General features: G+C 40.0%; 1 protein-coding gene across 1 annotated transcript in view; it reads left to right on the forward strand.

Annotated features, from left to right (window-relative positions):
- Positions 1 to 24889, forward strand: part of RAD50 (RAD50 double strand break repair protein) — a 114496-nt gene that overhangs the window by 53790 nt on the left and 35817 nt on the right. Inside the window, exons 15-20 of the mRNA XM_063447420.1 lie at positions 1877 to 2066; positions 16245 to 16371; positions 19465 to 19658; positions 21604 to 21714; positions 23554 to 23646; positions 23721 to 23834. Of these exons, the coding sequence (XP_063303490.1) occupies positions 1877 to 2066; positions 16245 to 16371; positions 19465 to 19658; positions 21604 to 21714; positions 23554 to 23646; positions 23721 to 23834 (829 nt within the window). The remainder of the gene's footprint in view (positions 1 to 1876; positions 2067 to 16244; positions 16372 to 19464; positions 19659 to 21603; positions 21715 to 23553; positions 23647 to 23720; positions 23835 to 24889) is intronic.

Genomic DNA, 24889 nt, shown 5'->3' on the forward strand with positions numbered 1-24889 from the left:
GATAGAAATTCATCCATGTGGTCCAAGGTGCGGCCCAGGGAACCCGCCTGGGACGGTCCCGGGTGAGTATTCATCTGGATTTCCCCATTTAGGCTTAGTTTGTGCTGTTAATTAATGCTGAGCTGGGGCCACAGAGCAGCAGGAAGATGCGACTTACTCCATTGCCGGTCAGGCCACGCCCCCCGTATTTTGACAGTTGTTATATGTAACAAAATCTTTTTTTTTTTTTCCACAAACCCACAACACTGAAATTTTTAAGTGTATTTCATAAACCTCATATATAGTACTGATGTAGAACAAAACAAATTCTTCTAGGCTACATCTCCCAAGTAGTAATACTCCCCCATGCTTGCTTGGATCTTGTAAAGTTCCAGAGCCAAATAAGAGACATGCTTTTTTTAGTTTGCAATTGTTTTATTTAAATTTTGATACATTTGCTGGGTCCGTCTCTCATTTTCTCTAAGGATGCTTGCACTGTCCCTTTACAAAAATGTAGAAGAATCAATAAAGCTCTGAATACATGTAGATATTGTAGAGACAGTCGCCTACTGCCTAACGTGATGTACTAAGACAAACGGGTAGCATTGTTTCACATTGTCAAAAGAGTATAGGGTTTCTGTAGGCCGTATGGAGCATAAAAAGAGACCGAGGTTGTTATACTGTTGCACTTTGAAAAAATTGTTACTCCCCATACAATATGAACTAGAAACGTAAGTGAATTAAAGTGTACAAAGTATTTTAAACAGGGAAGATTTTTTTTATACCTTCATGTTGGAACATAATATGTATCGAATGTTAGAAGAAATAACTTTACACAAAGCTGCAAATACAGAAAAATAAAAAATACATAGTGTAGATTGACAAAAAAGTGCAACTTCTTATGAAGTGCTTGGAACACACTCTCTTTTCTTTTTTTTTTTTTCTTTTTTTCTTTCTTTTTTTTTTTTTTTTTTTTTTTTCTTTCTTTTTTTTTTGAGTAATGCACGAGAGGGGACCTTATGCCAGACCAAAGTGCATGAAAAGAGCCTGAAAAGAATGCCAAACTTTTTTATTAGGACTTATAAGCTTCTTAAAAAATAAATAAAAAGGCACACAGTTACATACATACACACGGCTGCATATTGTCACAAGCACACAGTCACACAAAGCTTCTAAAAAAAATATTTGGGGCCATACATAAGTCTGGTAAGCCAATATTATTGCACGTATAGCTAAAAAAAAATACCCGTTTGAATTCCTTTCTTTGCTGCATGATTGTAAAGACTTAAAATATTACTATACAGCAGTTCAAATGCATGCTGTCCCTATAGAGGATCCCCTGCAAGGATATTACCTGAGTTTTGCTGATGGACAGTAGAGAGGAAAATAAATATATCTATATGTAACTGAAATAAATACATGGCATGTTTGGCTTGTTCTGCAAACATAAATAGATTTAAAGGACCACTATAGGCACCCAGACCGCTTAATGAAGTGGTCTGGGTGCCAGGTCCATCTAGGATTTACCTTGCCTGCTGTAAACATAGCAGTTTCAGAGAAACTGCTATGTTTACATATGGGTTAATCCAACCTCTAGTGGCTGTCTCATTGACAGCCGCTAGAGGCGCTTCCGCGCTTCTCACTGTGATTTTTCACAGTGAGAAGATGCCAGTGAGAATGCTTTCCTATGGACTGACTGCGCGCGCGGCTCTTGCCGCGCATTCAGCCGAAGAGGAAGGATAGTCCCCAGCGCCGAGGGAGCCCGATGCTGGAGAAAGGTAGTTTAACCCCTTCCTCCAACTTCAGCCCAGCGAGAGGGGGGCCATGAGGGTGGGGGCACATACATTGTTTGATTGGACATGATATATATATATATATATATTTTACTTATTCCTAGGCATATGCTGGTTGAACTGAAAGAAAAAGATGTTCCTGATTTAAGAAACAAACTTGTGGCAATTAACAGAGAGATTCAACGTTTAAAAAATGATGTAGAGGAACAGGAAACGATGCTTGCGATGCTTATGTCTGAAGAAGAAAGTGCAAAAGCATGTTTGCAGGATATTTCCCTCATGGATCGTTACCAGGTATGAACAACTGCCTCTTTTATGTCTGAATTGGAATTTTACAGGTAAACGCTGATTAGAGAAGACCGGTATTTTTTCCATTTTTTTTTTTTTTTTGCCTTTTACATATAATTTTTGTAGAGATTTACAGACAAATATGCCACCCTCGTAAAAATAGTCTAGTTATCGTGCTCTGGTAGTTCATGTGAAGATACAATTGTTCAGGCAGTGCCAAAGGTTTGTTAACTTTTATCTGTCATTTTACAGTTGAAGCTTAGCTTTAAATTTAGCATTTTTTTTTTGTTCCGCCGATGCCCAGTAGATTATAATTATCATTTCTAGAGAACTGAAACTGGAATAATATGACTTCATTCATAATAGTTGCCCTGAGGACAAATTTTCACCCCGCCAGAACTAAAATACTTTACTGAACAGCACATACTAGGTAACATTTAACACATGTGGTTTACAAAAACATGCCAACAACATGCTTTCATGAAATGTCTGTAAATTGAATACTTTGTTAGTTGTGTAAAACACTTGCCCATTAATGGAGAGAATAAATCTTAAAGGGCAGATTTCATTTTGTACTTAGAGCTTTAGAGGAAGGATTATCACATCAAACTAATCGGTAATTAGTTACTCAGTAATTATAATGGAGAGGGCGATTTATATTAAATTTGTGGCAATATAAAAACCAAATGCACTGTAAGTCAGATCTAAATAAACTTAATATCTTGTCCTTAACGTTTGCTGCTCTGACCATATCTGCCATTATTTGGATATGGCAAGGAATACTTTACCTTAGCTTCTGTCTTATGCTGATATAATCTGCTGACAAAATCCATGATGTTGAAATTTTGCAGCCTTCAGAGCTTGGTAATACAATAGCCATAGATCCTCAGATCATGGCTAGAAATGTGATAAATGTCCTATTTTCACAACACTATCGAGTCAGACGTGATGTTAATTTAATTACCGTATATACTCGAGTATAAGCCGACCCGAATATAAGCCGAGGCCCCTAATTTTTCCCCAAAAAACTGGGAAAACTTATTGACTCGAGTATAAGACTAGGGTGGGAAATGCAGCAGCTACTGGTAAATTTCTAAATAAAATTAGATCCTAAAAAAAATATATTAATTGAATATTTATTTACAGTGTGTGTATAATGAATGCAGTGTGTGCGTATGAGTGCAGCGTGTGTGTGTATGAGTGCAGTGTGTGTATGAGTGCAGTGTGTGTGTGTATGAGTGCAGTGTGTGTATGAATGCAGTGTGTGCAGGGCCGGTGCAAGGATATTTGCCCCCCCCATATGTCCTGACCTCCCCTCCTCCTCCCTCAGTGGTCCTTACCTCCCCACCCCCGTGTTCCTTCACCCCCCTCCCCCAGTGGTCCTGACTCACCCCTCCCCTAGTGGTCCTTACCCTCCCCTCCCCTAGTGGTCCTTACTTCCCCCTCCCCTCCCCTAGTGGTCCTTACTTCCCCCTCCCCTCCCCTAGTGGTCCTTATCCCCCCCTCCCTCCCATAGTGATCCTTATCCCCCCCTCCCTCCCATAGTGGTCCTTATCCCCCTCCCTCCCATAGTGGTCCTTATCCCCCCCTCCCTCCCTCCCTCCCTCCCATAGTGGTCCTTATCCCCCCCTCCCTCCCATAGTGTTCCTTTTCTCCCCCCCCTCCCTCCCATAGTGGTCCTTATCCCACCCCTCCCTCCGATAGTGGTCCTTATCCCCCCTCCCTTCCATAGTGGTCCTTATCCCCCCCCCTCGCTCCCATAGTGGTCCTTATACCCCCCCTCCCTCCCATAGTGGTCCTTTTCCCACCCCCTCCCTCCAATAGTGGTCCTTATCCCCCCCTCCCTCCCATAGCGGTCCTTATACCCCCCCCCCCTCCCATAGTGGTCCTTATCCCACCCCCTCCCTCCCATAGTGGTCCTTATACCCCCCCCCTCCCACAGTGGTCCTTATACCCCTCCCCCCCCTCCCACAGTGGTCCTTATACCCCCTTTTTTTTTATTATTTTTTGTATTATTTTTATTATTATTTCTTATTTTATTTATATTTGTATTTATTTTTCGTCCCCCCTCCCTGCTTGATACATGGCAGGGAGGGGGGCTCTCCTTCCCTGGTGGTCCAGTGGCAGTTCAGTGGGGGGAGAGGGGGGCTGGCAGAGCTGTAACTTACCTGTTCTGCAGCTCCTGTCAGCTGTCTCCTCCTCTGCGCCGTCCGGTCTGCTCTTCTGTCAGCTTACACTGTAAGTGGCTCTCGCGAGATTTACACTGGGAGCTGACCGAGGTGCTGACCGGACGGCGCAGAGGAGGAGAGAGCTGACAGGAGCTGCAGGAAAGGTAAGTAAAAAATAGGTCGCAAGAGAATACTGAGAACGGGCAGCAACTGAAATAGCCTGCCCTTCGGTCGGTCACCGCTCAGTTCTCAAGCTGTTTTTTGCTCATCTTGTGCCATTACAGAGAGAACTTCTCTGAAACATATCAGACTGGTCCCACCCATACGGGCAGTCCAGATCCGAAATGCCAGCAAGTTCCCTCTGCACGAGAGACACAGCAACCCCAGACGATCGTTTCAGCCTTATAAGGCATCATCAGTGAGGCATAGCTGATATCTCCCTAGGCACCGTGAGCAAGGGGTCCACGTCTGGATTATCCCTTAAACTTGTGGAGAGTAAAAAATGGGTCGCAAGAGAATACTGAGAACGGGCAGCAACTGAAATAGCCTGCCCTTCGGTCGGTCACCGCTCAGTTCTCAAGCTGTTTTTTGCTCATCTTGTGCCATTACAGAGAGAACTTCTCTGAAACATATCAGACTGGTCCCACCCATACGGGCAGTCCAGATCCGAAATGCCAGCAAGTTCCCTCTGCACGAGAGACACAGCAACCCCAGACGATCGTTTCAGCCTTATAAGGCATCATCAGTGAGGCATAGCTGATATCTCCCTAGGCACCGTGAGCAAGGGGTCCACGTCTGGATTATCCCTTAAACTTGTGGAGAGTAAAAAATGGGTCGCAAGAGAATACTGAGAACGGGCAGCAACTGAAATAGCCTGCCCTTCGGTCGGTCACCGCTCAGTTCTCAAGCTGTTTTTTGCTCATCTTGTGCCATTACAGAGAGAACTTCTCTGAAACATATCAGACTGGTCCCACCCATACGGGCAGTCCAGATCCGAAATGCCAGCAAGTTCCCTCTGCACGAGAGACACAGCAACCCCAGACGATCGTTTCAGCCTTATAAGGCATCATCAGTGAGGCATTTGCTGGCATTTCGGATCTGGACTACCCGTATGGGTGGGACCAGTCTGATATGCTTCAGATATGTTCTCTCTGTAATGGCACAAGATGAGCTAAAACCAGCTTGAGTTCTGAGCGGGGACCTACCGAAGGGCAGGCTATTTCAGTTGCTGTCCGTTCTCAGAATACTCTTGCGACCCGTTTTTTCTCTCCATAAGTTTAAAGGGTAATCCAGACGTGGACCCCTTGCTCACGGTGCCTAGAGAGATATTAGCTATGCCTCACTGATGATGCCTAACAAGGCTGAAACGATCGTCTGGGGTTGCTGTATCTCTCGTGCAGAGAGAACTTGCTGGCATTTCGGATCTGGACTACCCGTATGGGTGGGACCAGTCTGATATGCTTCAGATATGTTCTCTCTGTAATGGCACAAGATGAGCTAAAACCAGCTTGAGTTCTGAGCGGGGACCTACCGAAGGGCAGGCTATTTCAGTTGCTGTCCGTTCTCAGAATACTCTTGCGACCCGTTTTTTCTCTGCAGGAAAGGTAAGTACAGCTCTGCCAGCCCCCCTCTCCCCCAGTCTGTATTATGGCAATGCAAATTGCCATAATACAGACCTTGGCTCGAGTATAAGCCGAGTTGGGGTTTTTCAGCCCAAAAAATGGGCTGAAAAACTCGGCTTATACTCGAGTATATACGGTACTTTATTTCAAGGTCCTTTAAATCTGAGAGGACACAAAACCTCTGGAGGGGAAATTGAGATATATATAGTAGGCAATAGTAAATATTTGAACAAAGAGACCACACAATGTAAAGAACTTTTCATAGGCAAGGCCGTGGTGTTTTATTTAAATTTCAAGGGTGCATAACAATCATAAACCTTAAAATGATAAACTGATTGTGTCATGTAAACCTTTGCATAATTTTATCTCTTTTTAAACGTAACCAAATTGCCAGTAATTCTTAGATGACATTAACGCCTCTTATACCAGTTGCCACCACATTTATCCTATTTACTTAATCCTGAGGATGACTTTTGCTTTTTTGGGACATTAAATATTCCCCAGAGGGGGCTCCCATCTAGTGTCGTCTCAGTCGTATTCTGTAGATACAAGTTAAAAATGAAATATCAATATTTGATAAATAAACGTGATCCCTACTAAACAAACCCACACCTTTGCCATCCAATGCAACATGCTTGTAAGAGAAATCACCCACCACTGGTTAAAATTTGGGCATTGCAAATTCAGCTTTTTGTACTCTTTCTAATGCTCTTGTATATATGTGCCCGTGTGTATGTGTGTGAATGTGTGCTTGTGACTATATGAAAATGGGTGCCACAAGTGGAAAAAAACCTGATTATTAACTATATAAGCATATATACAAGACGCTACATAAGAGAGAATACATATAAGATTAAAAAAAACTAACAGAGTTTGAAATATAGATAATGAATAATAATCAGGCGTCCAAAAAGGAAGTCCAAAAGAGTCTATGCCTCATAAATACAGCAAAAAGTCAAAATAAAACCTTGTATAGGAAGTCAATCACAATGTTGTCAGGGGAAGTATTCCTCAATAAACGTATGGACATGGGCTATTCGGGAGATCTGTAATAAAAAAAATAAAAAGACAGCAAATAATGATGCAGTATATCCCAACATGTACTATTTTGTAAGAGGTCTATATGGTCCTACTCCCGTTTTCCAGAGCTATAAAACTAGCTCTAGTGTGGATGGCATACAGTGGTACAATCCCCACTTAGTTTTGTAGTAGATGGATATCTTGTTGGTATAAGGACCATATGAAATATTAAAGAAACAATAATAGTGCTTATTGTATAAAAGCCATGGATTATATAATTAAATACCAAGTGGTTACTCACATTTTATTGAGAAGGCAGACTGCTCAATGAATAAAGCTTGAGTGGTATCATCCCCACCAAGGGTTCTTTGGAGTAAAATTCTCACTGGAACAATAAAAACTCTGGTGCCAGGTAAAAAATAATAAATAAATAAAAGAGTAAAATGGCTGAAAGTGGCCAAAATATCTTTAATAAAATACAGCAATTAAAATACCACAACGCGTTTCTCCCCTTAGGGCTTTCTCAAGTGGCTAAAAAACTTTTTTACCTTTATATTTACCTGGAACCAGAGTTTTTACTGTTCCAGTGTTCTAGTATATTACTTTGTACATATTTTTACTGTGACTAATGGCAGCTATGTGTAAGGAAACAAAAAAGGTTAAGAGGGTTAATAAACAGACAAGTGTTAAGGGAGGGTCATGAGATACACAAGAAGTTAGGTGGGTTAGGTTAGGATATTTACAAGGGGGTGAAAAGGGTTAAGATATCCATTCGTTTGTAAGCGGGAATTAGGAGAAACACACAAGAAGGAGGAGATACACACAAAGGGATGAGTGGGTGTTGAGTGATACACAGAAGTTAAACCCTGGGGAGGGAGGGGTGGGCAAACTACATACCTACCCCAGGTGCCAAGTGACCTAGGTACTCCTCTTCTCCTCTTCCTGGAAGATGTCAACTGGGCAAACTTTTTGTTCAAGACCAGTGGTTCAAAAACTAGTAGGTGGTTTTTTTTTTTTCTTCAACTTAAACTCAACTGTGGGGGGTGAGTGGGATAAGGACTGGTTTGAGAACCAATGTTACAATGGGAACTCCTAACAAATACATAATTAATCTGCAAACCTGATAAACAAAGTCTTCTGAATAAGTCTACAAATTCTTCCTATTGGCATTAGGACCTATTGTCGTCCCCCCCCTTATTGTTAATTTTAGGGCCCCCACCCACCGCTCAGGGGTGGGGCTGGCTAATTTTAGGGCCCCCACCCACCGCTCAGGGGTGGAGGCCGGGGGGGGGACAGTAGGTCCCCCTTATTGTTATTTTTAGGGCCCCCACAGGGGTGGGGGCCGGAGAGGGGGAGGACAGTAGGTCCCCCCCATTATCTTCATGGCCCCCAACCGCCGCCCAGGGGTGGGGGCCGGACAGTAGGTCCACCCCCCCCTCATTACCATTATGGCCCCCACCCGCCGCCCAGGGGTGGGGGCTGGAGAGGGGGAGGACAGTAGGTTCCCCCCCCTCATTATCTTTATGGCCCCCACCCACCGCCCGGGGGAGGGGGGGGGGGAGAGTAGGTCTCCTCCCCCCTCCTTCAACCACTATTGTTGCCAGAAAGAGTCCTTGTGGGTTTTAAAATTCGCCTGCCTATTGAAGTCTATGGCGGTTCGCCCGGTTCGCGAACATTTGCGGAAGTTCGCATTCGCTGTTCGCGAATCGAAAATGTTATGTTCGCGACATCACTAGTCACAAACACTGCCCAAAATTGGCGTTTTTTGCATTTATCACACACAAACAAATACTAACGCTAACTTTGGCCAGTGTTTGTGACCAAATGGCTACTAAAAAAGACTGGACATACCCCATTTGCAATACCTTGGGTTGTCTACTATTGCAAATGGTATGCCATTATGGGTGTGAATTTATTTCCTGGGCTACTATACAGTCTCAAAGGCAACGTAACCAATCTGGCGAATTTCAAATGTAACACGCTATATTTGACCCTGTAACTTCCCAAAACACCATAAAACCTGTACATAGGGGGTACTGTTTTACATGTGAGACATTGCTGAATAAAAATATGTGTATTTTATTGCAGTAAAAGCAAACAGTATTATGACATTGACAGTTAAAATGTCATGTAGAACAAAAAAAATTACAAAATGTATTATTTTCTCCCATTTTTTTCATATTAAGTTATGTTTCATAGCTAAATATTTGATATTAAATGAAAGCCCAGTTTCCCCTGAATAAAATGATACATCATAAGTGTGGGTGCATTTAATATGAAAGAGGTGGACAGACATATAGCGCAAATGCCAGGTTTTGTTTACGTTTTGTTCTGTTCACAACATGTACATTAGGCTCAGTCCTTAAGGGGTTAAGTGTTGCTTTTCTTAGAAACAAAAATAAAACAACATCTGCTAAATCTGTTAATTTTGTTAGCTGGTAGCCTACACTCAAAAACAACACAATCAATATTAATACCAAGAAACCAGATACATGTAACTAGACCAATTGTTGTTTTCTTCAGCTAAAGCAAGCATGTCAAACTCAAAGTCTAGCACGGGCCACATAAACAAGGTTTAACCCCTTAAGGACCAAACTTCTGGAATAAAAGGGAATCATGACATGTCACACATGTCATGTGTCCTTAAGGGGTTAAGTTTATGTGGGCCGCAAAAACACAAAACACCTTAAATTTTCATATAAACGTAGGTTTATTTTGAAAAATACAGTATAAAAAAAAACAGGGGCGACGCCTAGCTACTGAGGAGATCGGTCACATGCCAGCTGAGCTCCGAGCTACCAAACGGGAAAAAGCCACAAACAACCCCCTTCTAAGGGTCGAAATCACCTCAGGGGGACCACAACGTCAACACAAGCCCAATGGGGAGGAAAAATAAAAAACTCAAGCCCGAAAAGCCCACGATGGGCATGAACATCGACGAGATGTGGCGACAGGCCCGAGGAGCCTTGAGCTCCAATATGGCGTCCTTGCACGGCAGATGTTCTGATTTCTATGCAGAGACGTCGGATGAAGACGGAGGGGACCTCACTCCGGCAAGGCATAACTCACCGCCAGCCTGATCGCAACAGCCGCCTCCAGCCGCGGCCCCCAGGCCAGTGAGCATGGAGGCCATCAGGGAACTTATGGCGGAACACCATAACAAAATCTCGGCGGATGTTGCCTCAATTAGGGACACACTGCGGGGCCTAACAGGGCGACTAGGAGCCGTGGAAGGCACCTCAAGCTCCCACACCAGCCAAATCCAAAAGCTACAAAAAGAGGTACAGGAGCTGAAACAGCAATCTATTCAAAACGACCTAAAATATGCCAAGGCCATAGTACTTGACGGCATATTCCTTATCCCTAAGCCCACCAAAGCCCCTACCGCAGCCACTAGAGACGTAGTCCTGCAATTCCGGACCTTAAAGGACAGATCCGCAGTACTGGCGGCCGCTAGAAACCATCCAACTTACCTCTTCGAAGAGATGACTCTCTCCTTCTTTGCGGATCTTTCAGGAGCAACGCTGGCATGGAGAAGGACCCTGCAACAGCTAACATCCCTCATGCGAGCTCGCCATATACAATACCGCTGGGGCCCTGCCCACACCTTGCTGATTACGAAGGGCAACATCACACTCACAGTGCGACACAAGAAGCATCATCGATACTGGGGCAGCTGGATCTCCCCACGGACTCATTATCACTACAAGGGCCAACAGAACAAACCAAGAACCCACCGAATTGGGGCACAGCAGAATTTATTCCCAGACGAATGACCGAAGCACTCGAGGATGCAGCCGACACCTGAATGAAGTGCCAGGTTTTTCATCTCACCCACTAGGACGTTACCCCCCCACATACAAAGCCCACTTCAGTCAAACACACTTCAGACCGGGACTCTCATCTACCACAGTTACACAGGGATGTTTTTTCCCAAGCATAATACAATACCCGGACTTCAGCCCAAACGTGGTGACATTGTCTTTACTTTTTATACATATGTTTCGTTTTATATTTTTTCTTAATTGTGTATATATATGTATATATATATATATTTGTTTGTTTTTTGTTTTTTTTCCATTGTTTTTTTACATTTTTATAGCTTAACCAACAGTAATTGCATCACCATGAAAGTATACATGTGCTCACCTGGCTGCTCTTGGTTAGTCAGATGACCCACTCGCAGCTAGCATGTGCAAAAGGGATAACTTCGAACAGCCTAAACATATTTACCATTGAGCGCAAGTAATAGCCTTGTAACCCACACAATCCTCATGTCCAGTTAGATAAAAAGGCAGCCCAGTCTTATCATGACATTGTTGGCATTGTTTTACAAGTTATAGTTTATACTCATTACGTTTAACTACGCATATAATTTAACGCCGGGTCAACGATCAGATAGAGCGGTAGCACCACGGCGACCTAGCCGTGATTTTAAAATCTTCACAAGCACATACTTACTAACCTGAGTAGAAACTTTGAGTATTGTCGAAAGGCTTGTAGGCCCCAACTTGATACGCCGCAGTAGATATTTGTACCCACCTAACATTTAACCTGACATAGGTAAACATTACTACACTTGTATATGCATTACAATATAAACTGTGCTTCTACTCATGCCACTGTTTGCCATGTAAATAACCTGTACGCTGTTGTGGCGTTTCAACCTGCTATGTACACACCTGCACGACAAAAATAAAGAATAAAAAGAAAATAATAATAATAAAAAAAAGCATCCCCACACACACACACACACACACAGACTCACTCTCACAGACACACACACACTCCTCACTGACATACACTTACATACACTTACACATTCTTGCACACACATCATTTTCTTTATTGGGAGCCGATGTGGGGCCTCTCCGTGGGGATCTTCTGTCTGTTTCCCTGCTGGCCCTCCTCCCCGGTCGGGTAAGTTTTAGCAGAGTAGGCACCTGCAATGTGGTGAAAGCAGGTGCCTACTCTGCTATAACACTATAAGCATGTACTCGCGGCTCGCCGGGCCACAAAGATGTCCATTGTGGGCCGCGAGTTTTACATGCTTGAGCTAAAGGAATACCAAGCCCCTTAACTAGAAAGTAAAGCAAACTTGAACACTTTATGCATGAACTAGAACAATTAAACAAAAAATATGTCAATGTACAATTGAACATAAACCTGGCTCAAACATAGCCACCAAATCCAAGAATGAAGAAAATGCAAAAAAATAAATCAGGAAATAGAACAACCTGTAGGGAAACATTTGTCAAACTGAAATTTAATAAGAAATAAAACCCTCAATGAATCAGAACCTCCTTGGGTTAACTAACACTGGTCTAAAAATTCACTCAGTGTCCTTTGCCGTCAGTGCACCAGTACCAACTTACGAACCCAACTAAGAACATCATCAAAAGAGGCATAGGACACTGAGCAACTGTCCTTATCAAATTAATAATTTAATGAAGCACCAGCCAGGTAAAAAAAAATTACGGAGCCGGTAAGACCCAGGCTATTTTTTCGGAATCAAGAGGAGACAGGCTAAAATGAGCAAAAGGAGGATTATCAAAAGGACCTGCTATTCTACTCAAATCCAACTCTCTTTGCAACTTCCACCTGAACGCATAAAAATTCTGCAAAACAAGTTTAAAAATGTAGTTGTGGTGGTAGGAATCTGTATGTGCAACGCTTCTGCTTGAAATGCTGCACATACAGAAATATATTCACTTTCGGGCTGGCAAACGTGACTTACGCAGCCCAGAACTCTGATCTGGACTGCCTAATGTTAAATCTGTGTATAAAATATGTCTATCATCCACACTCTGACAACTGATGTGGTTAGCTTCTAGCCTTGCCTCTATTACTAATCTGCATTCCTTTTTATCTTATTTAAGCCCTGATCGCCACCCTATGTTTACAATAACTCCTGTTTTCCCCTCTCTTCCCTGACTGGACCCTACTGCAAGTCTTTTTTTTCTTTTTTTTTTATGCAGCGAAATGCCAAGTGATGTCCACTCAATAAGAGCATTGTTGTTTAAATTTACACAAATTAGACCATTTACATTGCCGTTAATCAATGCCATTCTTCAAAAGCCCAACCTAGGCTTTTCTTCATGGCCTCCACTCTGCCAGAAATACAGACACTACCAGATGGCAATTTTTGTGGCAACATCAAATTTAGACACAGACCAACATCTTTCAAACCCTATTTAAAGGGACACTCCAGTGCCAGGAAAACAATCAGTTTTCCTGGCACTGCAGGTCCCCTCTCCCTCCCACCTCCCATCCCCGGTTGCTGAAGGGGTGAAAACCCCTTCAGGTCACTTACCTGAGACCCCGCCGATGTCCCTCGGCGGTGGTTTTGGGTCGCCGCCGCTCCTCCCATTAATTACGTCAGCCGGTGGGCGAGACTGATCCCGCCCGCTGGCTGAGGAGACCTAATGCGCTGCAACGCGCATGCGCATTAGAGCTCTCCACAGGAAAGCATTGAAAATGCTTTTCAATGCTTTCATATGGGGAATTGAGCGACGCTGAAGGTCCTCACACAGAGTGAGGACGTCCAGCAACGCTCTAGCACAGAAAATCTGTGCTATGGACACGGAAGTGCCCTCTAGTGGCTGTCTACTTGCAGGGTTAAGGGTAGTGGGAGTTGGCACACAGATCACTCCAATAGGCAGAAGTGGTCTGGGTGCCTGAAGTGTCCCTTTAAGGAATCAGTGACCAAAACAGCTTGTCATAGTTAAACCAAGTCTTGTGTCTAAATGCTGGGAAAGCGTAGATTACCCAGATCCTATGCGATTGGAAGCACATAACTGTATTGTTACATTGTTTTAATATTTAGCAAGATGTGGAATAAAGATTTTTAAAATTTTATAGACTGAACAGACTGAATAGACTGATATTAAGGCGAACACCAATCCTTATACTTTGCTGATTTGATTGTGTTGTCTGGATTAACTATCCATCGATGAGTCACCAATTTTGGGAGGTTACTATGGTATACTATAGGAGCCTTTGATATACTGCTGTGAACAAAATGGATTACTCCAACAGTGCAAGGAAGGGATTTTTTTCACTACTTTTTTTTTCAATTTTTGGATTGCACCCAAACTCAGGCCAGCTCAGAGTCCCCCAGCAACAACGCTGTCACCCTAATCTACCCAGCTATCTGGCTAACTCTATCCAGCAACTGATTACCTTCTAACCCAACTTCCTCACATCTTGACCACATTATAAATCCTATCATCCCACCATACATATGTTCTCAAGCAAGTCCCATAAATATAAGAAATCCGTGTCTGGCCACATATTTGAGATACTTGATTGCGGAGCAAAAACAAGAATTTGTTCTGTGGCCCACCAGTTGTAGAATTCTGAGGTGAAATGTTACATTTGCTTTCCTTGATGAAAAGATACTTTTTCCTTGATGTCTGATTATTTAACTTGATAACTGATAGCGAAGGTGATGGCATCAGGATTGCATTGTAATAGATCTTAGAGGAAGATACTGTAATCAGTTCTTTGAAAAGCACATCAAATTAATCTGGCTACAAGAGCACTCTGTGGATTTTATGACATATACCTACTCAATTGTCAAAATGACTACTGAATATGGTAGAATGACTTATTAGAAGTTATATTTAGTTTGTCCTTCAAGAAGGACATAACTGCCATCTAGATTGGGTATCCTCTCGTTCTTATTACACTATATTCTTAAATACGACCTTTTTCACAAATATTGTGATTCTTTAAATGAATCAAGCCCCTGTATTTTTGTCTGTGCATTACAATACAGGTCTTCAAATACTCTTACTAAAAAATCTGCACATGCAAAATGATTCACTGCATGAACCAATACAGCTGAGTATTATGATTAACATGATATTTAATGGAAATATATAAATAAATATATATATATATATATATATATATATATATATATATATATATATATATATATATATATATTTATAAATAAAACCTTTAACACAATTATTCTTCTGTGGTTAGAATTAAATTTATACGTGACAAAATAAACAGTGGTTTGCCTAAAACTGCTGGTGACACAAAACCAGAATGCTGAATGTGAATCAGCTGCATTTTCCTCTACCTCTCAAATATTTTGCACTGTAATTGTATTAAGTGCTGTTTATCATTGCATCAGATCAGCTTGATCTGAAAGCAAGGCTGCCTGAAACCAAAACAAAAAAATACATATGATGTTAGACACGGAAAACAGTTATCTCTACATGCTAGATTCATTCTTGGTAAGAAAATAGTTAGAAGAGGAGGGCTTGCTTTGAAGTTAGTGATGGAAATTGCAGGGGCAACTGTTGTGAATGTATGGCAAAAAAATGTGGTTGGTTCTAAGAAAAATCATTCCAGCATAAGTGGTATTAGTTGATAATGTAGGCAAATTTAATGATGCCATGCAGAGTCACAAACCCCTCTTAGATAATATTTTCTTAAACGGTCCTGGGGCCTTATCTGAATTAAAGGGGTACTATTTTGAAATTGTACTTTTGTATTAATTGTTGGTTTTTGGTTTTCTAGGAAAATTGTTATAATGCATTTAGATATTAAAATGTCCCATTTCACAAAGAGTGCTGATTTAAATGTAACTGTCTCTTTTATAAATTAACCTTGTTGCACCTCTCTGGCTGTCAATCAGACTGCTGGTCCTGTTACTTCCTGGTAGTTCAGCTGAGTGGAGTTGACTCAAGAGGCAGGCAATTGCCTATAGCATCTGCCTTGAAAATTATGTCCATTGAGCTGTGTTGGGAAGTCTGTGATTGGACAGAATGTGAAGTGTATCTGTTAAATTAGAGATATGCCATAGTTGTGACATGCTGCTTAGCTTGCTTGCCAGTGATGCTGTCTGAGGAAGCAGCAGTATCTGTGTCACCATTACCACCGGTGTCAAAACCTTGACGCAGTGTCAGCGCCATCATAGCATATGCCTCAGCAGATTTTTTACATTTTTTTATTTAGTTATATATATAATAAAATACAAAGCTAAATTATATTTAAAGATAACTCTTTTTAATTATTTTTTTCCTTCTCCATTTATTTATTATTGTACAGAGTACAGATTTTTAAATATTTTGTTAAGTAACAAATCCTTAATCGTGGACTAAATAGTGCGCAAATGGGAATTCTGTGATCTGCTTATCACTTTCTAATGCTGTAAATTAATATTCTGTGGAGAATATAAAATATAATTTACCACTTGTAAAAATAAATACTGCTTAGTCAGCTACATAGCACAATCTACACTTTATTCACGGAATAATGCTAATATTAATAGTGTTAATGGATAATGGTGATGGTGCCTAGTGGATCCTTTCGCTGAGTGATGAGCTGACATTTTCTCTATATTGTTCTTTCAGATGGAATTAAGAGATGTAGAACGCAAGATAGCACAACATGCCACTAAACTACAAGGTGTAGATCTAAACCGCACCGTTCAGCAGGTTAACCAGGAGAAGCAAGAGAAGCAACATAGCTTGGATAATGGTTAGACATTATATATATTTATTATATGCATGCTTTATACACTACACAAAATTATAAACCCAACACTTCTTTTTGTTTTTGCCCCCATTTTTCATGAGCTGGACTCAAAGATCTAAGACTTTTTCTATTTACACAAAAGGCCTATTTCTCTCAAATATTGTTCAGAAATCTGTCTAAATCTGTGTTAGTGAGCACTTCTCCTTTGCCGAGATAATCCATCCACCTCAGGTGTGGCATATCAAGATGCTGATTAGACAGCTTGATTATTGCACATATTTTAAATGACCTGGTGAAAAATAGTAAAAATACCGTATATACTCGAGTATAAGCCGACCCGAATATAAGCCGAGGCCCCTAATTTTACCCCCCAAAACTGGGAAAACTTATTGACTCGAGTATAAGACTAGGGTGGGAAATGCAGCAGCTACTGGTAAATTTCTAAATAAAATTAGATCCTAAAAAAAATTATATTAATTGAATATTTATTTACAGTGTGTGTATATAATGAATGCAGTGTGTGCGTATGAGAATGCAGTGTGTGCGTATGGGTGCAGTGTATGTATGAGTGCAGTGTGTATATGAGTGCAGTGTGTGTGTGATGCAGAGCCTTGGTGGGGGGTGGGCATTTTAATATATTTTTTATTATTATTTTAATTTTTTTTGTTATATTATTATTTTTTTATTACGATTTTTATTATTATTGCATTATTATTATTTATTTCTTTTTGTTATATTATTTTTTTATTACGATTTTTATTATTATTTTATTATTATTTTCATTTTTTTTTTGTTATATAATTAATTAATTTATTTTTATTACTATTATACTTTTTTTTGTCCCCCCTCCCTGTTGCTAGTGTGCCAGGGAGGGGGGGGGGGGGTGGGGGGCTCCATCCCTGGTGGTCCAGTGGGATTGGTAGTTCAGTGTGGGGGCTGTCAGAGATGTTACTTACCTCTCCTGCAGCTCCTGTCAGCTCTCTCCTCCTCCGCGCCGTCCGGTCAGCTCTTCTGTCAGCTCACAGTGTAAATCTCACGAGATTTACACTGGGAGCTGACCGAGGTGCTGAACGGACGGCGCGGAGGAGGAGAGAGCTGACAGGAGCTGCAGGAGAGGTAAGTAACATCTCTCACAGCCCCCACAGCCCCTGTCTGTATTATGGCAATGTAAATTGCCATAATACAGACTCTGACTCGAGTATAAGCCGAGTTGGGGTTTTTCAGCACAAAAAATGTGCTGAAAAACTCGGCTTATACTCGAGTATATACGGTAGTCCATGTTTTTTCTGAAATGGTAAGCAAGCCAGGCTAAGTAGCAATTTTGAAGTTATCCTGTTTCCTTAAATATGCTAGTATTCTTTTTTTAAACATATATCAGATAGAGTCTTAAGTTTAACAGATGTATTTACGGTTGTTAGTGAATTTCTGTAAACGCCATTATAAGCCGAATATGAGCTCAATCGTGATATAGTGGCTATGAGGTGTGCTTGTCAGATGGCAAAACGTGCGTCAGGGGTTCTGACAAGCACATTTCATAGCCACTGTATAACGAGTGAGCCCATATTCGGCTTATAATGGCGTTTCCAGAAATTCACGAATGCCGGTCTGTCCCCATATATTAGTGGGAAAAAAAAACAGCTATCATTACAATCTCCAGCTTTCTTTCATTATATTGATTCTAGAGGTGGGAGGCATTCCTTATACATCCATTTAGGAGTAACAGGCATTTTGGGTTAAGGGGTGCCCTCGAAGGCACAGAATTGGTATTTACTTTGTATTTACTTTACCTATTCCTGCTATCACCCCTATTGATACAGACATGCATTGGCTACGTTGTTTGGCAGCGACTATTAGCTAATACAATGGTACTTTTTTGTTCCTACTACATTGCTGGATTTTTTTAGTTGCACTATCTCTAGCAAGACCATTTAGCCTGTATTACAAGCATTTTCTGATATCTTAGTATTCCTATCGCAGCATTGCACATTCTGAAATACTACTTGTATTTCTTTCTAAAAGGAAGGGAGACGTCCCCTTATCCCTTTGTTTGGAGTTTAGATTTTTTTTTTTCTATTCTCTTTATACTGCTGGTAGATGTTTTTTTTTTTATTATCCTGAACTCACAAAGCTACAGCATGTACTACCTTACACTGTATTCATTATTCCTATATTTGGGTAGAACTAGCATATTTTCATATACAGACATTATAGCTACACTTAGGATAATTGTTTTGTATATATCTATATTATTATTTCTGCTTGAATTTTGTTTTCCTTTTCTTTTTGTTGCGGTGACTTATTTCACCTCTTAATCGCTATATTGGTTTTATTTTTAGAAATACCTAGCCTAATTGGTTGATATTTGCCCCTCCACCAGCCATAGTTATTATTTATCGCTCACTCCTGGCAGTTCTTTTTTTTTTCTCTCACTTATTGCTTTTTTGAACCTCCATGATTATGAACCATTAATTTAGAATAGTTTATTTTGTGTATTTTGCATTGCTTTCTGTGCCAACATAAAAGTGACATAAGAAAACCGCAGAAATTAATATTTTTCTGGTACAATAGAAAAAATTACTGAAATAGTGGGGGGAAAAAAGAATTAATTCATACCATAAAATTATCCCAAAAAGAAGCAGATTATTCAACGACATGTGCATGAATCTCCCAGAGTGTGGCTAATATTGCTCTGTAGGACAGTCAAGATTAAATGCTAATACAGTACAGTACATTGTCCATGGAAACTGGATAATAATTGTCATCTTAACATAAATCCTTGAAATCAAAGTAGTCCGTGTGTGTGTTAATGTAATGATTTAGTCATATTTATAAACCTACACTCATAAAGGCAGCATATAACAAAAATGATGTACATTTATCAGAGTATTTGTCGAAATATCTGCAAGTGGTTTTTAATTTGTGGAAGTAGTACAGCGTGGGCAAATTCTGAGCTTACTGACAATTGCATACCCGCTCTGAACTGGCATGGGTATGATATTGCATGTGTTTTACCTTAAATCTTTTTCTTAAATTGTATCTTATATATCCTTCTTAATACTTGTCAGAAATTATTTTCTGTTGTCTTGTCATTGTCAGTTTCTGGTAAAATTGAGCTTCTGCGGAAACGGATACAAGATCAGCAAGAACAAATTCAACACCTTAAGAATGCAACCAATGAGTTGAGAGCGGAAAAGCTTCACATATCCAGTAACCTGCAGCGACGTCAACAACTGGAAGGCCAAAATATAGATCTAACCACTGAGCTCCAGTGTCTTTCCAGAGACATTAAGGTGATGAATAAAAGTGTTTTATGTTTTACTTAGTAACTAGATTGAAGGTAAATGAATTGTGTTTTTTGATCATTCCATACACAGCACCTGTACTATTTATTTATTAAAGGACCCCTAAAGGCACCCTGATCACTTTATCTCAATTAAGTGGTTTGAATGCAGTGGTCCATTAGTTTTAGCCCTGCATTTAAAGATATATTGATACTTACATTGCAGGGTTTAATAAGCTTCTAATGTCGGTCTACCTGACTGCTACTAGAGATCCTACTTGGTGAGAAACAATCCTCATTTCTCACAGCTTTTAATGGGAATGCAACAGTGCTGCACATGCGCCTTTAGTCTGTTAGATGCGTCAGTGTGACTGACAGAGGCAGGGCGAGCAGCTGCTGAGTCTGGTCTTCAATGCTGGGAAAAAAATACCCTTTTTTCCAAATTTTTTGTTTCATTTGGGGGGGCTTGAATCTAAATAAACACTATAGCGTTAGGAATACAGGTTTGTTTTGTTTTATTTTTAACGAGCAATCCTGAAGCGAAAAGCAAACATTGGTTTCCATGGTGATAGCCCTATAAAGAAAATGCTTTATATAAAGCTTGCTGTGTTTTTACTTGAGAGATATATATGTATATACACATACAGCACACACACACACACACACCAAAATTATAAATGCAACACTTTTGTTTTTGCCCCCATTTTTCATGAGCTGATCTAAGACTTTTTCTATGTACATAAAAGGCCTATTTCTCTCAAATATTGTTCACAAATCTGTGTTTGTGAGCACTTCTCCTTTGCCAAGATAATCCATCCACCTCAGAGGTGGGGCATATCGAGATGCTGATTAGACAGCATGATTATTGCACAGGTGTATATTGTGTAGATTGGATTAGCCCTATAAGTCCTGTAGACAAGATGCCAAAATATATTTTGGCATCTTATATTTATGTGTGTGTGTGTATATATATATATGTATATATGTTGCTATGTTAAACAAAAATCTGCACACCAGTCAAACCATAAGACTTGCTTTTCCCACAGAAATCACACATCTGCAATGATGTTACTATCACAAAGGATTTTGGGTGGGCATATGCAAATTAATTTAACAAAGAATCACATTTTTGCCTCATTCATTTTTAAACATGGATTCCTTTGAGTCTGTGTTTGCTGTATACAACAGCTTTAAAACACAACTTAGGAAAAGTTGTTTTTTGCTTCCCAAGGACTACCAAGCCCCAATAAGCAAACGAGTAACCAACCTCATGCTGATGAGTTGCATTAACACCGAAACAGCTGTCCATGAGTGGTTCACTGACTTTGCATCTTTTCCCAAGTTGTGTTTCAAAGCTGTTGTATACAGCAAACACAGACTCAAAGGAATCCATGTTTAAAAATGAATGAGGCAAAAATGTGATTCTTTGTTAAATTAATTTGCATATGCCCACCCAAAATCCTTTGTGATAGTAACATCATTGCAGATGTGTGATTTATGTGGGAAAAGCAAGTCTTATGGCTTAACTGGTGTGCAGATTTTGTTTAACATTGTATTAACTATCCACAGACTTCAGGTGGAAGGGGTTTTCAATCACAATTTTTTCCCCAACCATAACCTTTTTGAGATATATATATATATATATATATATATATATATATATACCATGCTAAGGGAGCAATATTTTTGAATCCATACATGTGCTGGCTTTTTTTCCGACTTAATAATTCTAAGCTGTAGCAAATTTCTTCTGTATTTTGACATTTCTGATATTCGAAGAATTGTTTTATCTTTACCATATTAACCAGTGAAATAATTGAGAATAAAATAAAAAATGTACAAGTGATTCCTTTATTGGCTAACAAAAAAGGATAATTTGCAAGCCTTCACAACACTAAGGTCCCTTGATCAGACATTTCTGACAAATCTTCTTGGCATGTTCTGCTCTTTGTTAGGAAGCACAGGAACAGGTTGACCCCCTGGAATCCACTTTAAAGAAGCTTCAGCAAGAAAAGCAGGAGCTAATGGAAAGAAAGCACTCAAGCTACAAGGAGGCACAAGAAAAGGTTAGTTCCACCGCATGTTATATTTTCGTGACTATGCATATTGCAGCCAATTATATTAATATTAAATGCCACTTTTGCAGCATAATGCAGAGGTTTCACATCCTGATTTAATCATGGATTTAAAAAAAAAAAAAATCACGGTGAGAGATGCCAAAAGCAAAATTTCTGAATTGTATGATCAATAATACAAACTATATAATAATTGTCTGTATTTAACATATGTATTATAGTACACTGTAATAGGGAAGTAAACATAGAAAAAATACCATGTTTCTCACAAATATTTTGTGTTAAAAGGGGTACATATAAGTGGGACTGTCCTTTTTTAATTTTTTTTTTTTCCTTTTTCTTCAAAGTGACGGTTCTTAATAGGATGAGTAGTGCAGGAGATGTTAGTATAAAATACACCTCACACATGCACTGGATTAAAGATGCATTGTATGCTCTGACAGTGTCAGGACAACCAGGTGTACACTGTACACAACAAAATAAAATGCGTTGAGCATTTAAAAAATATAATGACACAAGCTATTGCTACCTTTAGCAGCAAAAGCCCACACGTGACACTTTTGCTTTAAATTTACTTCTTTTTTTATTTTATTTTTATTACAAGGAGACTTCTCTGCCCAAATACATTTCTTTTAAATCACTGTTTAGTAGACATATCCCAAATGAAAATAAAATTTTCATATGTGTAGTTATGTAATTTTTCCTGGGGGATATATCTAAAAACGGGCTGCAAAAGCTGCAGATCGCTTGTCTGCTACTTTTGCAAGTCCTCCTCTAACTCCACCGACTTCCCGATGCAGCTTAGTGAGAAGTTTTTGCAAGGCAGGTGTTTTTGGCAATTACTGACTCTTGAGTTTAGCTCCACTGAGCTAACCAACCAGTAGCAGGACGTGTTGTCTGCTTGAAAGCCAGGGGGCTGTAATAAGGTTAATTTATATTATCGAAGATATAATAATCTGTATTGAAATCTGCACTCTCTACACACTCCTCACACACTAAGTATTTCAGCAAGCTAAAATGCTTTAGAGATCAGGGGGGTCTCTTTAACTTGCATCATCATGTTTTGATTTTTATATTCACTGTTATCATCTCTGTTTTCCTGACCCGTTGCTGCTGAATTATTAGCCAGTTATCAGCAAATCGCACACGAGGGTTATCAAGGCCAAGTAGGTAAAGCTCTTCATTAACCTTACCCTACCACTTGCATCCATCAAGTAGAGGTGGGAAAGAAGTACAAGGTATATAGCACATTTAAACCTCATGAGCAGCCCACGGGAAATGAGGGGGGGTGGGACAAGTTAAGATACTAGAGCAAGCATGTCAAACTTGCGGCCCACAATGAATATATTTGCAGCCCGCCAGCCCTGGGGACGCTTTGTGCTGTGGCTGTGACCAGCTGCAAGACAGGAAAGATCTTTCCTATCTGATCCTTGTCTTCTCTCCCACAGCCACAAGAGGGCATAGTGTGGATGTCTGTCTGCAGAGCAGGCCAGCCACTACCCTTAATCCCTACATTGCAGTGTCAGAGGAGTGTCTGGCCTGCTTGAACAGAAAAGAGCAGAGCAGGAACTGGTGGATGGGCTTCCAGGTTCTGTTGCAGTAATCCCATAATCTTGTTCTTATAATGCTGTTCATGCATACTAGACACTATGTCCATGTCTCTGTAGATTTTTGACTCTGAATTGCATAGCTGTCTTTTTCCTAGATACAAAGTTGTGTTTTGTTTTGTTTTGTTTTTTTAAATGCAAATTTTCCAACTTTTTGTGTTAAGTCTGTGCTTTTGAAACTTTATTTATTTTTCTGTTTGTGTTTTTTTTTTTTTCCCCCCAGTTAACAGACATTAAAGAAAAAGCAAAAAAAATACAGTTGCATATAAGAGATATTGATAAGTATATTCAAGATGGAAAAGAAGAATTTAAAGAGGTAAATGCTTTCAAGAGATCCAAAATGTTAAATAAAAGTCAGAGGGAATGTACTGAAACTCTTTCTCCTTGCAGCAAAAGGAAACTGAACTTCAGGAATTAGTTACCCGACTAAATGAGTGTGAAAAGCAGAAGGAGAAAATAAATAAAGAGATGGTTTCCATAAGACAGGATATTGACACACAAAAAGTAAGATACTGTTGTATATATGGTTTTTTTTTCTCCTTTGTAAGACTGTATCGAGTAATTCTCCTAATCTGGCGAGTCTTTTTACAAAAAACCCTGTATAATTATTTATTTAGAATGTTTAGAGATTTTTTTTAGTAACTGTCCCACTATTCAGTGCTCAACTGTTTTCAAACAGTTTAACACTGAATGAGGGCCACTGGGCCACTTTTGCTGCTTCGGCTAATTCTGTGAGCATTATTGCTGCTACTCCTTAAAGGTATAGTTAAGGCAGAGTTACACTCTACGACCTTGCTTACTCAGACATACCCGGCTAGATAGAGACAGTGATACTGTAAGGTCCAGTGCAGAAAATCGCACACTTCTTAGAATGCAGCTTTTCAGTAGATGAACCATTACTGTGACTCGTATAAATATACAGATGTTTATCCTTTTGTCATGTTGCTTTATTTATTTATTTTTTAATTTGCCGAGTTCAGTTAATTGGCTGCGTCATTGGGTCATGGGTGGTTTTCTTGTTATGCAATAGCAACTTATGGTTGTTTGAGGAGCAGATTTATGTGTAACATATATTTAAAACTGGGATGAGCAAATTTAGACTTTAGTTTCACAAAATTTTCATAATTTTTTGAACACTTACAATCTGTAATACTTTTTAAATATCCTTTGATTTATCAATAGTGATGTGATACACCCTCTAAATATTAGCCGCTACCACATTTCTTGTGCACCCCTCAAAAGCACAAACCAACTATTAGCAATAGTGTATATGCAAATCACCCTATAAACATATACTTATCACAAGTAAATCTCCTCCAATGTTGTACAACTTAAAGGAACAATATAGGGTCAGAAACACAAACATCTAGCTCTCCTGCCCCTCCCCCCACCCTAAATATCTCCCTAAATAAAGCATCACCTTACCTTTATTGCAGTCTGCTGGTGCTGGTTCTGCCCCTTGTCTGCCTGCTTGGCTGACATCATCAGAATTGATTCTCTGAGCCAATAACAATGCTTTCCCATAGGATTGGCTGAGCTCGTCAAGGAGGAAGATCAGG

Source organism: Pelobates fuscus, chromosome 3, assembly GCF_036172605.1.
Source record: "Pelobates fuscus isolate aPelFus1 chromosome 3, aPelFus1.pri, whole genome shotgun sequence".
Lineage (NCBI taxonomy): Eukaryota > Metazoa > Chordata > Amphibia > Anura > Pelobatidae > Pelobates > Pelobates fuscus.